Below are 18,177 nucleotides of genomic sequence, written 5' to 3'. Positions count from 1 at the left end.
GATTTTGTGATGCTATGAAAAAAGCTGCTATGAATTTCACATCCAGGCTGGCAAGATGGTACTTGCTACCAAGACTGAGGACCTGAGTTCATTCCCCAAGACCTACATGATGAAGGGAGAAAACAGACTCCCACAGGTTGTCCTCTGAAGACAGTGACACCACCCCTCTCCGAATCTATCGGTAGCCAGTAGTCTGGAGTAAGGGATAAGGATCATTGAGCCTTTCCCTCACATATAGCTGATTGTTAACAGGGCCACTCTTGTGCAGATCTAGTGCTAATAACCGTAGCTGCTGTAAGTTCATGATTGCCCTGGTTGTGTCCTGGCATCTCACAACCCTTGCTTCTCCTTATGGTCCAGCTTTTATGTTTCCTGTCCTCTCTTCCTCAATGTTCCCTGAGCCTTAGAAGGGGTCATTTAAATAACTTGTTTACAGCAAGGCATTCAATCATCATTTATTCTCAGCATCTTGGGAAGCCATGAGTCTTTGCATTCACCACCATTCACTACAAAAAAACAAAAACAAAATTTCTTTAAGGCTAGGAGTCATTTTGCCAGAGTGAACAAGATATTTAGAAGGCAGTTAGAAGCTGTGTCATTTTGGTTAAGCAACAACTTAAACGATAGTAGTAAGGTCCCCCACTTGGGTGTGTGACCTTGGCTTACAGTATTAGACATAGATTCCCTCCTGTAGAACAGGCCTCAAATCCAGTCAGAGGATCTTTGGTTGCTCCTATAACAGTTCTGCCACTATTACATAGGTAGGTAGGCACATTTTGCCCAGCAGGTTGATTTTGTAGCTTGTAGGATTCCAGCTTGCTTTCTAAACTATATCTTACAACTGAGGTCAGTGGTGTTTTCAGCAATAGGGTCTTGCCCTCTAGTTCTGGTGGGCAGCCAAGAGGAGTGACAAGAGCCAGCATTATTTGGGGAGCCTCTAGGACATCTCCAACCAACAACTCTTATGGAAATAGACCATAGCAAGCACTGGGAAATTTGAATACTAACCCACTCCTTCTAGGAGCAGCATGATCTTGCCATGCAGTGCAGACTCCCTTTTACATATTTTAATCGGGTTACAAAATAGTGAATTTCCATAGAGTCTTTTTGTACTTAGTTAACCACTCCTCCACTCATCTTCCTGATCTCTCTTCTCTTAAGCCTTTCCATTCCTAGTGTTCTCTCTCTTTTTACTTATGTTGTACTATCCCCACTCCCTTAAGACATCCTCCCTTCCCAGTGTCTCCCTAGTTTCCTGGCTTCTATAGGTTAAATTTAAATAAACCAAACTTGAAAAAAAATGGAAGATAGGATCCCTATGTGAAAAAGAACATGTAGTATTTCTCCTTCTGGGTCAGAGTAACCTCACTTGGTATTATTTTTTTTCCAGTTCTACCCATTGGCCTGCAAATTTCGTAATTTCAGTTTTTTTATAGCTGGATAAAATTCCATTGTGTATATGTTCCACTTTTCCTAATCTGTTCATCAGTTGATGGGCATCTAGGTTGCTTCCATTTCCTAGCACCTGTGAATAGAGCAGAAATGAACATGATGCACAAGTGTTTCTGCAGTAGGATATAGAGTCCTTTGGGTATATGCCCAGGAGTGGTATGCCTATGTCATATGGTAGTTTTACGTTTTTTGAGAAATCTCCAGACTGATACCCAAAGTGGCTGCACTAGTTTTCAATGAAACTAGATCCCTATCTCTTACCCTGCTCAGAGCTCAACTCCAAATGCATCAAAGAACCTCAACTGCTAGAGGCAAAAGTAGAGTGCTTCAACATATAGGCACAGGTAGAGACTTTTCTGAAGAGGACTCCAGTGGCATGGGAAGTAAAACCAACAATCAACAAATGGGATCCCTTGAAACTGAAAAGCTTGTGTGAGGCAAAGGGAACTGTCGATCAAATGAAGAGTATCTTACAAACTGGGAGAGAAATGTTGCCAGCTATACATTTGACAGAGCATTAGTGTCTAGAAAGAACTCAAACTGCCAAACATCAAAAATCAAACAACCCAATTAAAAAATGGGCCATGGAACTAAACAGAGTTCTCTAAAGAAGAAATACAAATAACTAATAAACATTTAAAAAAGTGTTCAACATCCTTATTCCTAGGGAATGGAGCTTGAAGCTACTTTAAGATTTCATCTCAGGCTGGAGACATGGCTCAGCAGTTAAGAACACTTGCTGCTCTTGTAGAGGACCCGGGTTTGATTCTCAGCACCCACATGGCAGCTAACAGCCACTTGTAACTCCTAATTCAGGGAATCCAGCATACTCTTCTGGCCTCTATGGGCATTACATGCACATGATGCACTTACATACATGCAGGCAAAACATACATATAAAATTTAAAAAACTAAAATATTTTTTTTAATTTTAAAAATGAAAAAAAAGATTCCATCTAACCCCAGTGAGGAAAGGGAAATTATCTTTGAATTTTTTTCAGTGTTTTATTTCCATATATTAATTCTAAGTAATACTGGATTTCATTATGACATCTTCATACACGTGTATAATGTATTTCTATCGTACTCATGCCTGTTACCCTCTTCTGCCCCTCTCCTACTCCTGTTCATCTCCTTTCTCTTCCCAACTAGCCCCCTTTCTATCCCCACCCCGTGTGTCTGTGTGTCTGTGTGTCTGTGTCTGTGTCTGTGTGTCTGTGTCTGTATGTCCCAAGGAGTTTCCTTAGGGCTGTTTACAGGAGCACAGGTGGAGTTTGTTTACAGAAGCATGTACACCTTACTGGTGGCTACACCACTTAAGAAAATGTTTTTCTTCCTCCTCTTTTTATTATTTTATATATTTCAGACATAAAGCCCTTCTCTTATATGATTTTCCAACATTTTCTCCATCCTGTGTCTTTTTCGTTTTCTCATTTTGTTTTCTTTTTTTGTTTGCCAGAGTCTCATTCTGTAGCCCAGACTGGCCTTGAGCTTTCAAAAGTCCTTCTGCCTCAGCTTCCCAAATGCAGGGATTACAGATGTGAGCACCACGTCCTTGAGAAAGGAGAAGCACCCGCGTGTTCTCACTTGCTGAATGCTGTTCTTGGAAGCCCCTAAAGCTTTTTAACTCTGGTGTAGCCCATCTGTCTTCATTTTCTTTGCCCTTTGTGTGTCAAGTGTCTTATCTGAAAAAGCTCTGCCTAACCCAGTCACAGGGTATAATTAATCCCTTTAATTTCTTACAGGAGCCTTACAGTTGTATCTCTCTCTCTCTCTTTTTTTTTTTTTTAAACTCTGTAGATATTTTACTTCAAGTAACAAAACCTATAGAGTCCTGTGTTTTAATGGACAGTATAACACTGCAGTACAAAACACAATTTACAGAAATTTCTATTAAGCAAACCTAAAGCACTTGATTTTTACACGTGTGCATTTTAATTAGAAAAAATTGCTTTATATGTAAAAAAAAACTTTACATCTTATTATGTGCTGAACTGACACTTTTGTGTGATTGAAACTACTGACACTGGGTTTATAAGAGCAAGCACCTCAGCTTGCTGTGCTCTTCATGTCTTCTCAACTTAAAAATGGTGCTATAAAGTGAAGTCTGTCGTGATGCACAATGGAAAAGACTCCAAGGAACGAACAAAATGCTCTAATTTTCTATCTGAAAAAGTAAGTTTATGAAAATATAAAAAGAACTATGAAAACAAATTTGCACAAATAAGTTAGCCGTCTTCTCACTGCACCTGGGGCGGCAGGGCTGCCACAGTCTTTAGCCTTTAGGAAGGAGCATGCTTCCCCGCCGTCCTCCTTCTTCCCATACGCCCCAGGTGGCCTGGAACTTACAGCGATCTGCCTGCCTCTGCCTCCTGTGCTGCTTCTTCCGGGATCAGAGGCTGATAAAAGTAAACATTTAAAAACAGTTATTTTTAAATGCACCAGTTTCCACTAGGACAGATACCGCTTTTACAGTTGTGTCTCTTACATTTCGCTCTGCCTTCTGTCTTGTTTTGTTTGTGGACTGAGGCAAGAGACTGGTTTCACTCTTTTGTTGTGGTGTCCTTTTGCCCCAGCACCCTTAGTTGAGGACACTAGTCCCTAAAGTTAGGCTGGGTACCCTTGTCACAAACCAGTTAGCCACGAAGGCGCGTGCCTTTTCCTGTGTTTACAGTCATGTTCTGTCGATGTGTGTTCCTCCATTTGTGCCATAGCATGTTATTTGTAGTATTTTTAGGTAATTTTTGAAATCAGGAGGCTGTGAGCCCTCTGACTTTGATCTAAGATTGTCTCAATTCTGCATTGCTTGCATTTCTGTATGACTTAGGGTCAGCGTGTCTATTTCTGTTTCTTTTTTTAAGAGAGAGGGAAGGAGGGGGGGAGAACAAAGAGGAAGGAAGAGGAGGGGAGTGGGAAAAGAAGAGATGTCAAAGATTTTGATAAGAATTGTGTTGACTCTAAAGCAGGTTGGGTGTTTAAATCTATGCACATGGGATAGCTTTTCCATTTAAAGTCTTTGAAACTTTTTCAGCAATATTTTTAGTTTTCAGTGTGTGAGCCTTGCCCTTCTTTTATAAATTCAAGCCTAAATATTTTGTTTTAGAAGCTATTAGACTTGTTTTCTCAACTGATTTTTTTGTGTTTTACTACTGTTGAAAATAAAATGAATTTTTACATTCTTTATCTTATGTCCTGAATATAGTTTTGCTGAATTTACTGATTCTAATAGTTTTGTGTCTGTTTCCATTATAAAGGATTTTCTGTATACATAATTATGTCATCTGCAGTGGTAAAAATAACCTCTTCCATTCCAGTTTGGTTGGTTGGTTAGTTTTGACACAAGGGCTTACGTAGCCCAGGCTGGCTTAGCTAAGATAATGACCTTGAATTTCTGGTCTTCCTGCCACCACCTCCCAAAGGCTGAGATGATAGGCAGGGGCTGCCACACTGGTTTAAGGGGTGCTAGGATCAAACCAGAGTTTGGTGCATGCTAGGTGAGCACTCTCTGTTCATTTATGTTCAGTCCCCCCCCTTTTCTCCATAACAGTTGCTGAGAGAGAAATTAGTTGGATCTCTAGTCATAATTGCTATTTGTCTTTTTTTTTTTTTTTTTTTGTCAATTCTCTCAGTTTCTGCCTCGTGTGTTTAAAACTAGATAATTCTTTTAGGTTCATCATATATTCTTGGTGATTTGACCTTTAGAGTCATACAGATTCCTTTGTTATTGCTGGCCATGTGTATTCTGAGGTTTAATTTTCTAGTATAACATATCACCCCTGTGCAGCTTTCCTTTATTTAGTTTGTCAGGTATGTCTTTATTCAGCCTTTTAAGTTTCATTTATTTCTCTCTATGTTTAAGCATATTTCTTACACATGATGTATTGTTGGGTATTTTTAAAATATACACCTCTGCCTTTTCTATGGAATTTTGAGACATTTGTATTTAATGTAATTTCCGTGTTGTTTGGTATCAGTCTACCCCTTTCACTTGTGTGCTGTTTATCTCTCCTGTTCTTTTATCTCCTTTTCCTATCTTATTTTGAATTTAAATTTTTATCTCTAAAATTTGACTTATTAGTTATAGTTTTTGGTTTTTATGATTTATCTGGGTTTTAAGCTACATGTTTTGAACTGATCACAGTTGTTCCAGTTTGCTTCTCTATTGCTGTGATAAAACTCTGACCAAAATCCATCTAGTGAGAAAAAGAGTTATTTTATCTTACATGTCCCAGGTCACAGTTTATCACTGAGAGATATCAGGGCAGGAACCTGGAGACAGAAGCTGAGACACAGACCATGGGAGAGCACTGCTTCCTGTCGTATTTCCCTGGCCTGTGTTCAACCTGCTTTCTTATACAACCCAGGACTGCCTGCTCAGGGGTGGCACCACCCACAGTGGGCTGGGCCCTCCCACATCACTCAGCAGTCAAGAAAATGCCCCCACAAACATGGAGAAATTCCTCAGTTGATGTTCCCTCTTCCTGGGTGTGTCAAGTTGGCCACTTAAGCCATCCAGCACAACAGTGTATTTTTAAGTGCTGTTATTCTACTTTCCATACTGTGTGAGAACCTTTCCATACAATCTTCCATTCCCACCTTTACTCCGCTGTGTGTGTACAATTGGCTTTTCTTATAATTGCCAGAGTTCATTGTTAGCATTTTCCAGTGATCAGTCACTTTTTTTTCTAAGAGATTGAAAATGAGAGGTGATGTTTGGGTTTATCCATACATGTTGGGTTCCTGACACTCTGTCTTTCTTCTTGTAGGCCCCGACTTTTATTTGATGCCTTTTTCCCCCCTTAGACCTAAAGGACATCACCTAATGGTATTTCCTCATAATATAACTCTGATGTTTTGTCCTAAAAGTGTATTTCCTCTTCATTTGTGAAAAAAGTTATTGCTGGATATTGGCCACTCTGTGGACATTCCCATTAGCTCTTTCTTCCCTTGCCCTTTGGAGTTCCATTGTTCTTGATAAGAAGTCTGTTGTCGTTCTTGGCTTCTCTCAGCCGTGCATGATGTGCCTCCTGAGTTCTGAGATTAAAGGTGTGCACCACCATGCCTGGCCTGACACTGAGCTTTTTGAATCTAGGTTTTTATTTTTCATGTAGTTAAGAAAAATTTTGACCAGTTCTTCAAATATTCTTTTTCTTCCATTCTCTTTTTCTCAGATCCTCATTTTATATTTGTATGTATGTATATTAAAATATTCAATACTGTCTATGTGCTGTTGGGCTTGGATTTTTTTCCCAGCCTTTTATAAAACCTGTTTTTCAGGTGAATAGTTGACTCTGTCTTCAAGCTCAGTGGCCTTCTCTCCATGACATATAATCTACTTTATCTGCTGTACTTTTCATACACATTTTTATCATATTTATTTATCGTGGGAAGGAGGAAGTGTGCAAGTATGGAGGTCAGAGGACAGCTTTCCGGATTCAGTTTTCGCCTTCCACCTTGCGGGTCTTGGGAACTGAACACAGCTCATCAGGCTGGGTAGCAAGCACCTTTACTCACTGGCCCTATATACATTTTTAGCTTGTTAACTATATGTCACTTGATTGGCTTTTGGTTTTGATGCCTGATGCTTAGTTCTGATGAGATTTTTTTTTTCATTTTCCATTTCCTTCTTGTGATCATGTCTTTGAATATATATATTCTTAAGGCCTGATTAGCTAATTCCATCCTTTCTGTCATACCCAGGTCTGTTTCCATTGGTTGGTTTTTCTCCTGATTGCAGATCATATTTTGCTATTATTGGGTACTTGGAGTTGTGCATCCTTGGGTGCTGGGTGCCGCTGTATTTTTTGGAAGACTTGATTGTCTATGCCAAGGGATTACCTTTATACTTTACAAAAGCATAAAAAGTCTTTATACTTTTAAAAGACTGTGTGCGTGTGTGTGTGTGTGTGTGTGTGTGTGTGTTTGTGTGTGTGTATCCCACCTCTGTTCCAGTGCCTTCAGAGATCATTAGAAGGTTTCAGATTCCCTGGAGCTAGTGTGACAGATGCTTGTGAGCTCCCTGATGTGGGTGCTGGGAACTGAACTTGGGTCCTTGGGAAGAGCACCAAGTGCTCTTAACCACTGAGCCATCTCCCCAGCCCTACCTTTATTCTTTTAAGAATCACTCTTAAGATGTTAGGGCAGGTGTGGAGCAGCCTTTGGTTCCACAGACCTAGTACTCTGCCCAAGTATTCATGCATTGAAATGCCCCATCTCAGTCCTGCTACCACTCTGTGTGTGGTCTAGAGCAATGCTGTTCCAAATATGGACCTAAATTTCCACATCCAGGGAAGGGTTTGGAAGACTGTGCTTCATGTCAGGTAGGTACGGATTGGGTTTCCATTTAGCAGAATTAAATACAACTATTCATTTAATGCAGTCATAAATACACAGGAAAACCCCCAAAAAAGCATGCTTTAAAGAACTGAGAGATTGTGAGACCCTTTGGAGCCCTTGGAATGTAACTGGTGTACACACACTTCAAAGCTATGCCCTGTGTCTGTGACTGTGGGGGGCAACGGGGTGCCTGGCTGGCCTCAGGTTCCTTCTGGCTGAGAGCTCCAGGTCCTAGGCTTTTTCATATCTTCCCTGTTGTTTCCATTGTCCTTCCCACAGTTGCATGGTGGCCATGCCATCATCCTCATTTCCTAGGCCATGAAGATACAGCTTTGTAGGCACAGATGATTGTCCTAAGGAGGAGCTGGGTCCCTAAGACCACATAGTGTTCCCTGTCCTCCCATGTACAGACACATAGACACACACATCCAGGACTGGGTCCCTAAGGCCATATACTGCTCCCCACCCCCTGTACACACACAGATGCACACACATACACGTGCTCTGGTTCTCACCTTGTTCATCAGCCTTCTCTTACCTGTCGAGGTGACCCATTGTTCCCTTTGTGCCCACAGCTGACAATGAAAACAACATTGCCTCCAACCAGTCCCGATCTCCACCCGCTGCAGTGGAAGAGAAGTGGAAACCTCAGGCCCAGAGGAACAGCGCTAACAATAGTAGGTCTCCACAGCAGGCTGGGGCTCAGGGCCTTGCTGTGGCTGAGCCCCATCCCCCACTCCTATCACCTGTGCTTCCTGCAGTACTGAGGGGTCCTGTGGCCTTGCTGTGACTGAGCCCTGTCCCCCATCCCCAGCACCCATGCTTCCTACAGCACTGAGGGGGTCCTGTGGCCTTGCTGTGGCTGAGCCCTGTCCCCCATCCCCACCACCCATGCAGTACTGAGGGAGATGCATACAGCTCCAGAGCATACTCACTTCGTCCTTGACTAAAGGAATTCCTAACTCATGAGTAGGTGAAAGGTCAGGGAGAAAAGGTATGTGGTTGGGGGAAGGGTGCCAAAGGGCACCACTTAGTGCCAGATTCACAACTAGAACCCACATTTCCACAATTTTTGTTAGCTTTATTCTGATATTTCCCCCATATTATTTTATTTGCTAACAATTCCTATTTTGATGGTGATTCCTGTATTGAGAAAGGGGTGAGATGAAACTCTTGTCTTCAAAGGTCTAGGTGAATGACATGTTGCACATAGACCACTATCTACTAGTCTCATGCCCATGGTAGGCATTACTAATCAATCATAGAATTTTATCCCTGTCATGTGTTTAAAGCAACCCACACAATTTGTATACAAGGGGAAATCTATTTGTTATTACTAATATTAGAGTGCTATGCTGCTGCCAAGCCAAGCAGCTTTGAATGCCTGAAATAATCCCATCTCTCTTTGTGTCCCCTGCCAGCCACAACTAGTGGTTTGACACCCAACAGCATAATCCCCGAGAAGGAGCGGCAGAACATCGCAGAGCGACTGCTGCGGGTCATGTGCGCAGACCTGGGTGCACTGAGCGTGGTCAGCGGGAAAGAGTTCCTCAAGTTGGCCCAAACATTGGTAGACAGTGGTGCCCGCTATGGGGCTTTCTCCGTCACTGAAATCCTGGGAAACTTTAACACGCTAGCACTGAAGCACCTGCCACGCATGTACAACCAGGTGAAGGTGAAGGTGACGTGTGCCCTGGGTAGCAATGCCTGCCTGGGCATTGGCGTCACCTGCCACTCGCAGAGTGTGGGCCCTGACTCCTGCTATATCCTGACAGCCTACCAGGCCGAGGGCAACCACATTAAGAGCTATGTGCTGGGTGTGAAGGGCGCAGACATTCGAGACAGCGGGGACCTGGTTCACCACTGGGTGCAGAATGTCCTGTCAGAGTTTGTGATGTCAGAGATCCGGACGGTGTACGTCACGGACTGCCGGGTGAGCGCATCCGCCTTCTCTAAGGCTGGCATGTGCCTTCGCTGCTCAGCCTGTGCCTTGAACTCAGTGGTGCAGAGCGTGCTGAGCAAGCGGACACTACAGGCCCGCAGCATGCACGAGGTCATCGAATTGCTCAATGTGTGCGAGGACCTGGCAGGCTCCACGGGGCTGGCCAAGGAGACCTTTGGGTCGCTGGAGGAGACATCACCACCACCCTGCTGGGACTCAGTGACGGACTCGTTGCTACTGGTTCATGAGCGCTACGAGCAGATCTGCGAGTTCTACAGCCGTGCCAAGAAGATGAACCTCATCCAGAGCCTCAACAAGCACCTGCTGAGCAACCTGGCCGCCATCCTGACCCCCGTGAAGCAGGCGGTCATCGAGCTGAGCAATGAGAGCCAGCCCACCCTGCAGCTCGTGCTGCCCACCTATGTCCGACTGGAGAAGCTGTTCACGGCCAAGGCCAACGACGCAGGCACTGTCAGCAAACTGTGCCACCTCTTCCTGGAGGCACTCAAGGAGAACTTCAAGGTACACCCAGCCCACAAGGTGGCAATGATCTTGGATCCACAGCAGAAGCTGCGACCAGTGCCCCCCTACCAGCATGAAGAGATCATTAGCAAGGTGTGCGAGCTTATCAACGAGGTCAAAGAGTCCTGGGCTGAGGAGGCTGACTTTGAACCTGCAGCCAAGAAGGCCCGCTCAGCCGCAGGCGAACACCCCACGGCTCAGGAAGATGACCGGTTGGGCAAGAATGAAGTATATGATTACCTGCAAGAACCACTCTTCCAGGCCACCCCTGATCTCTTCCAGTACTGGTCATGCGTGACCCAAAAGCACACGAAACTGGCCAAGCTTGCCTTCTGGCTCCTGGCAGTTCCGGCTGTGGGGGCCCGAAGCGGGTGTGTAAATATGTGTGAACAAGCACTTCTGATCAAAAGAAGGCGACTGCTCAGTCCAGAAGACATGAACAAGCTCATGTTTCTGAAATCCAACATGCTTTAAGAATTTACTTTGAAAAAAAAAGAGATAAAAACAAGTAAATAAGACAAAAAGAAAAGAACATTAGGGAAAAAACACAACACACAACACTGTCACAAACAAAGAAAAGAAATTTAAGTTCTAAACACTGTGGAACCTCATTGTAAATGCCCCCCCTGGAAACTTAAGTGCTTTTTTTCAGTGTGTGTGTGCTTGTGTGTCCACACCCACACACGTGGCACCGCGTGTTCAAACACACATGCCATGGGTGTAGGGTGTGGGGAGGTTCCGTGCTCATATGCACAACTAGAGAAACTCTGCACATGCATGCACATACACACTACCCTGGTGCATGTATGCGCGTCTGCTCATGGGCGCGTGTTCATTGAACTGGGTGTGTCAGGAAAGCCGAGCGACTGGGAAAGTGGGATAAGTTTCACCTTTCTCGGGCAGGGGCTTTAAGGACTCCGTTTTTAGGTGTGCAGATTGGGAGAAGCTGATGTTGTGAAAGGCTCAGGTAACTGAGCTCCCAAGTGGCTTGACCTCCTGTCCCCCACCCCAGCCCTTCTTCTCCATTCCTCTGTGCCCTCTACCCACGGTGCCCATCCCCTGCCCCAGCTGCTCTGCCACAGATTCTCCAAACTGCATCAGACGGACAGTTTCTGCACTGGACTTTGTTTCTTGTTCACTTTCAGGGCATTGAGCTGCTGCGCCGTGACCTCTCTGTTGGATGTCCGGAGCAGCCGCCTTAGAAACACACCTATCTCCCCAAATCAGGAAAGGAGACTTTAAGAATATAAAGCTGACATTTTGCTTTTTAATATAAGAGAGAAAAAAACAAGACTTTTTTTTTCAGAGTATAGATAACTGTCTCCACTCCATTTTTTCCTCAACATTTTAGCAATTTTTACCTTTTTAGGGGGTTGAGTTTTTTTCACATTTGATTTAGACTCTGCTAGGAGGCACTGAATGTCTATGTCTGTAACTTATGTTCTGAAGTTTTGTTTTATTTGTTTGTTTGTTTGTTTGTTTGACTGACCCTTTCTGTCCCCAAGTCACACTGTAAACTAGCTCATCTCAGTGGCGTTCAGGATTCAGGTCATGTCTGTGCCATGTGGAGTCGGGGGTGGGGAGGAGTCAGGGTTCCTTGGCTGTGAGGCTTGGTGGAAGTTGTTCAGGCAGCATGTGGCTTAGGGGTCCTGAATGTCAGTGGGAAAGCCCTGCCTGTTACCCACATGTAGTACCTGCGAATGTCCACCTCCTGTACCCAGACTGCTTTGCACCCCCTCACCACACCCTGACCTCCAGATCCACAGGGACTCAAGACTTGGTCCATATCTGCATCTGCCAGACCCATAGTCTCTCCCCATCCCCAGGCCCCAGGGGGATCATATCTCTCAGGGGTCCTCACAGGCACCTCAGACCTCCAGTCATGCAGCAGTGGAGCACGGTACATTGTTGGCTGAACAGTGGGCATCCTGTGGGTGGGTGCACTCGACTCAATGCTGTGAAAGGGGTCTTCAGGCCTCACTCCTGACCACCTTGGTCAGGAGCAAGTGTTTCTACATACTGTCTATATGTTCTCTTCACAAATGAAGTTCAGCCCTTGATGCTCCCGCCTCTGTGAATAAAGAACTTGGGGTCCCCGGGCCCTCCAGTGACCGCAGCTGTGGGCTAGGGATGCTTAATGCCTCAGGCTGAGAATGATCACCCTTGTGGGCCATTTGCAAAAGCACCTCAGCCACCTGGGGCTTGGGTTCCCCCGACTGTCCAGTCATAAAGCATTACTCAACTGCGAGATACCTCGACTACAAAAGCACTGTACCATAACCCTCCCCTGGGGCCCCAGCAGGAGGGGAGTGAAGTTGGTTTAAGGACTCAGAGGAGACTTCTCCAGTCATGTTTGCAGTTCTAGAACACTGTCCTCTTGAGCTAAGCCTGAACACTTGGCCTCACAATAACTAATCGAACTCTCCTGCAGTCTCAGACACACAGATAGATCAGAGTGGATGGGCTGTGTCCACATGCCCTCCAGCAAGCTACAGTCTCAGGAACCACCGTATTGTCTCCACTTCTGATGGAGTTCTAGGCATTTCCATCGTGATGTCTTCAACTTGGGTCTCACCATCAGAAGAGCCTCTGTCCACAGTGGAGAAATGCAGACAGGAACAAACCCAAGATCGCTCCTTGGAGAATGTGGGAACGTCATCAGGCTTCTCAGGGCATTCCAGAAGGTGGGCTCTGGAAAGCTGATGGTGGTACCTCCGGCCTTGTTCCGCTGCTGCCACAACCTGGCACCCGTAGCCACCCCAGAAGCTGGGTTCTTACTGCAGTTGGTAACAACGAAACCACGGCATCCATCCTGCCTTGCCCAGCAGCAGAGCTGGCCTGGGCTGCTATTACCAGGCCAGTGAATAGAAAACAGGCCAAGCCCAGATGTGCAGTTTGAGCCCTATACATTCTTTTTAGAGCACAGGATGTTTGCCCTCCAGACAGAAAAAGTTGTGTTAAACTCCAGGCACCTGGTCACAGGTTGCCACCTCCTGCCCAGTTCTTTTGCACCTCAATTTGATACTTAGGGCTTAGCTTGCCTCTGCAGGTTTAATGTGAATCCTACTACATCCTCAGAAACCTGTCCCCTAAGCTGTCTCATCCTCACAGATTGTAAGGCAGCAGGCTGTCAATCATTTCTGTCTTGCAACCTCTGGTTCCCCTGGAAGCGAGTGTTATCAACGGGAAAGGCTGTACTCGGTGCCCTCATGTCTGCTCCCATGCAGGCACTCCCCACGGTGTAAATCTGCAACAAGCAGATCAGTTAAAAACCCAAAGATCTCCCGGGTCCAGCCGTAGGTACCAATACAGCAATATCCACCTTACCAAATTCTAGTTCAGCCAAAGCACTGAGACAGGCTCTTTGAGACCATCTCCAGGGGCCTGACCTGGCCTTGACCTTTGGAAGGATTTTTGTCATCTGTCTTCCTATGGCCTATGTAGATCTTTGCATCACATCTTTGGGGCTAGGGGAGCAGGGAGCTGGGCCGTTCTGTCCTGCTCTCACCACTAACTCAGATACAGCTTGCCTTGAGCTGTGTGATTCCCTGAATGAAAATAGCCTTTGCTTCAACATCCATGAACCAAAACAGAGAGGTGGAAAAAAAATCACGTCTACTCAGCAGGATTTTCCCCTTGTCTGGGGTCATTTTCTTTCACCAACAAAGCTCAAGCCAAGCCCTGCAACATCGAGGGCTACCTCAGATTCGGAGTAGCCCAGGTCTCAGGTCTGTGAGGAGTGATGGTGGATGGAAACAGCTTGGTCCCAGCACCATTCCTCTGATCTCAGCACCCAAGTCCACCTGCCAGACCTCTCTTTCATGGCACATTCAGAAACCAGGAAGAAGGACAGGCCCTGCCTGAGCAGAACTCTGCACTTCATCCCTGGGAGTTCCCAGCACAAGAAGCTACCAACTGCACAAGCGAGGTCACCACCATCCCACTTGGTGGCTTCACCTTGGCTTTGTGAGGTTGGCCCTTGGATGAGGGACAGGCACCTGTTTCCTGGAGAGAAGAGAAGGGCAGCTGGGGACATTGATGAAAAGTCATGGGCCTCCAGGGTTCTAGGAAGGATTCTGGACATGGCTGTGGACTGGCCTGCACCCTCTCTTCAGTTTCAGATTTTATAGCCTGCACTTTGAAGAAACAGAATTCTACAAGGCGTGTTTTCCACTGTGAAGCCAAATCTCTGCCTTAGGAGCTCCCTGTTCTTAAGCAAGGCCTCTTATTCCCCTGGCCTTGGGCTTGAGATAGGGACACCTGGGGAGAGTCCTCATACTCTGAGGACACAGTGTCAGCAGGCAGCTCAGGGGAGGCTGGGATGTAGATGGAGAAGGGAGGCCCTGTGAGTCACCATCCAGATCTCATGTCATACACAGAGGGCAACCTCTTCCACCCCGCAAGCTTTGCCAAGCCCCCAGCATCCCCTGGCCTTGGGAACAGTATGACAGCACTGTGTCCAGCTCGTACCTAGAGGAAGGCTCCTAGTAGGCATAACTAAGAGACTTGAGGCTCAGGCGACATGCTGGGGGCCATGCACAGGAGCTCCTGTCCCCAAGGCAGCGGGAGAACTGGCACAGAGGTTGCCCCTCCCCTTCACTGTGGCTAATGTTTGCTAGGCCAGTTATGGTGAACCAATGATACAGTGTTTCCCACTTATGTTTCCCTCCTAGTCTCCCTTTGCAGGGTTTTCAGGGGAATTTTGTTGCTGTAGTTGTTTTAGGGTTTTTTTTTCCCCCCCTCTCTCATTTGGATCTGAGGATAGTGGTCTGGAGAGACCTGACTTTGACCAAGGTTGCTAAGCGGGTATGAGGCTGCTCTTGGAGGAGGGTGTCACATTCAAGGTTCCACTCTGTACTGGAAATTCCCTAAGCTTACAGTTGGGCATTAGCATCATGACCCCCAAGGGTCCTACCCACCCAAACATCCCACTGGATACCTTGAGTCTTTGAACCAAAGTTCCTTAAAGGGGCACAGCCTGGCCTTGTCTGCAACCTCAGGGGCCTGGATTCCTGTGACGCCTCCTAAATTCCCATGGAACAGCCTGAATTCTCTGTTGGCACAGGCCAGGGAGTCCAAGGCCAGCTAGAAGGAGGGCTCCTCCCACAAACCAGGTGCCAATAGACTCTCCTAGGACCCTTTCCCCAACCAGCCAGAGTGGATGGCTTCCCAACCAGGGCTTGAGCTCCTGGCCAACCAGGAAAGAGTGAGAGCCCTGCAGGAGAGTCCTTTAGACCCCAAGCATCAGGAAACCTTTTTGTACAACAACCCCATGCAGAGATATTTTTTAAGAGGCATAAATTATTTTCAGTTGTTTTCTGATCCTGCCTTTTTCTTTTCCCCACAACTTCACATCGGTGATCCTTTCACATCAGGTAAATCTTGAGAAAGCCTTGGTGCCCCATCCCTCCCACTCTCCTACTCAGTGACCATGTGCGTGCGCCCCCATTCTTTCTCAGTAGTAAAGACATTCTAGGCAATACCATGGACACATCTGTGTCTTGCTTCAAGTGCAAGAAACTCAAGTCATCTTAAAAAAAATTAAAAACACAAAAAAAATTTACAAAAAAGCAAACACACAAAAAAATATCTTTTTTAGGCCAGAGTTTTCTACAGGTATTAATGAATATTTTTCTTAATCCTTATAAGTTTTATGTGTTTAATATTTCTTAATACCGGTAGCATTAATTTATACTTTTGTAGCAACACAATATTTTTATAAACAGCCAGTGCTTGGCTCAAGTCTTCACGGGGGTTTATGCAGGGCCATCTTAGGGACCCTGTGTACCATGTACTGTATTTAAAAAAAAAAGTTACCTAGTGTCACTCTTGCTGTGTTAATTAACAAAGACGTTGTTGGCGGTCTCCTGTGTTGTTGGTATGGATCCAACCATCCTCCAAGGAGGCACATTGCATGGGGTTGAGTTGACGATTCTTGTGATACATAAACCCCCAAGGCCAAACTTGAGGGTTTATTTAGGGATTTCTGTGTGTCTTTTGGGTTTTTTTGTTTTGTTTTTCTTTGGTTTGGGTACCGTTTTGCTGTTTTACAGCCAAATCAATTTCATGATGTTTAAAAATTGTACTGATGTCAAATGGAGGAAAGGAACAGAAAATTTAAAAAAAAAAGATTTTTACAAAAGTAATAAAATTTAAAACTGAGCTGTTTAAATGTTGCTGTTTTTACCTGTCTGTTCTTGTCCAAAAGTGGAACATTCCCAAGGAGACGAGGAAGGTTCCATCAGGTTCCTCAAATCACCAAAAGCCCCAGCCAAGGTTCAGTACCTAACCCCTCCCCAGCCATTTCCCAGTTGGTTGATGCCAAGGCAAAGAGACATAATTAACAACTAGAGGATCAGTCGCCTAAGCGAGTTCATGAGTTCATGTCAGTGTTGTATTTATGGTTTTACAATAAAATGACCTTTAGGGACCTCTGGTGTGTGGTGTTTTTCTTGGGGTTGGGGTTGGGCCATGTTATCCACTTACCACAGCACCATGCAGAGGATGGGTAAGGAGAGCAACAGAGGTCGGCACCAAGGTGGCTTCATCTGTGCCACTCTTCATCTAAGGGTCATTGGTTGTCACCAGTGCAGATGTGGCTCAGCCAGTGCTTGATAGATGGGGGAAGGAGGTGTCCAGGGAAGTCATGATCCCCTGGGGGCTGGTTGTAGAGGCTTGTTCCTGGGAGAAGGGATGAATTTAAGCAGTTCTGCCAGCCCAATGTCTAAGGTCCACATACAAGCACGCCTGGCTCTGCAGCCATTCCTGGGCCTCTTAGACCCTTTAATCCAGTGATCAGGGTCTCCCACACAAGGTGTGTGTCTACACCTGTCATATGTATCAAATCTCCTGAGAAAGACTTCCACCCAATTCCTGAAGGCGTGGTTGCCCTTCTTCATGAGCTGTGGGAGACACACCCTGGCCACTCACCCAGAGCCTGATGTCACAAACACAAGGACATCCATGCTTTTCTTTCATAGACTCAAACCAAAGTCGAGGGAGAAAAGACTTCACCAGAAGATGAACCATGGCCTGTGCAGAAGGGACAGCTCCTAAGGCAGACCCTGCCTAGAGCCCATCACAATAAAGCCGCCCTCATGTGCTCCAGGTAAGTGACGCACAGACCCCCTCCCTACCTTGGACTTAGCATGTGTCCCTAACCAGGGATGGATGAGTGGCTCTAAGAAGTCAGTTGAGTCTTCTGAAAAAAGTTCCATCAAATTGTATGCAGGCCACAGCTCTACACTTGACCTCTGCCCAGAGGGCAGCAGCCCTGCCCTCCAGCCCTCCAGGCATGTCCTACAGGAGCTTCTCTGAGGGGACTATGGGCATCCCCTTGCCAGTAGATAAAGTTTGATGCAGGAGTTTCTCCTTATCTAAAGCAAAAGGGCAGGAGGGCCTCAGGGTCCATGACAACTGAGCAGAGTCTGAGGACCCTGCATGCTCTTGGCCATGAAGATCAAATAGGGCCAGGACACGTCTGCAGGGCCCTCGCCACTGAAGGGTGGTCTGAAGCCTCTGAATCTAACTACGGTTTAAGAAGGTGTTTATGGAGCAGTCACATCTGTTTTGAAGCAAGTAAACCTGTGTGGTAATAGCTAAAAGAAAAACTTGAAGTAAGACTGAAGAGCTCTGTGAATCTTCAGGGAAGGGGCCTCCCCTTGGCAGGGAATGATTCCTGGGGCCTTATGAGATGAATGGTTGAGTCCCATGATGGGGTCACAGGCAGGCAGGCCTCATTCCAAGTTACAGAGTCAGATGCCTCCAGGACAGACAAAAAGCAAGTGAGTCACAAGTTAGAGCATCCTTAAGAGACAGCCCGGAACCCCTGCCTGGTGTGTTCCTTCCATGACGACTGAGGAACCTGACCAACATCTGTGATTCCAGCATCGCAGAGCTAGAAGCAAGGGGATCATTCATGAGTT

General features: G+C 45.8%; 1 protein-coding gene across 16 annotated transcripts in view; it reads left to right on the top strand.

Annotated features, from left to right (window-relative positions):
- The window catches only part of Znf618 (zinc finger protein 618), an 86,947-nt gene extending 70,267 nt beyond the window's left edge, over nt 1–16,680 (top strand). For all 16 annotated transcript variants that reach the window (XM_029563743.1, XM_029563750.1, XM_029563746.1 and 13 more), the window contains 2 exons: nt 8,364–8,465; nt 9,210–16,680. In XM_029563743.1, the coding sequence (XP_029419603.1) occupies nt 8,364–8,465; nt 9,210–10,726 (1,619 nt within the window). In that variant the 3' untranslated portion in view covers nt 10,727–16,680. The remainder of the gene's footprint in view (nt 1–8,363; nt 8,466–9,209) is intronic.
- The last annotated feature ends 1,497 nt before the right edge of the window (nt 16,681–18,177 follow it).

This window comes from Nannospalax galili, unplaced genomic scaffold, assembly GCF_000622305.1.
Source record: "Nannospalax galili isolate Female #2095 unplaced genomic scaffold, S.galili_v1.0 scaffold34, whole genome shotgun sequence".
Taxonomy (NCBI): Eukaryota; Metazoa; Chordata; class Mammalia; order Rodentia; family Spalacidae; genus Nannospalax; species Nannospalax galili.
Note: the sequence above shows the minus strand (reverse complement) of the source record. Positions and strands in the feature narration are given on the sequence as shown.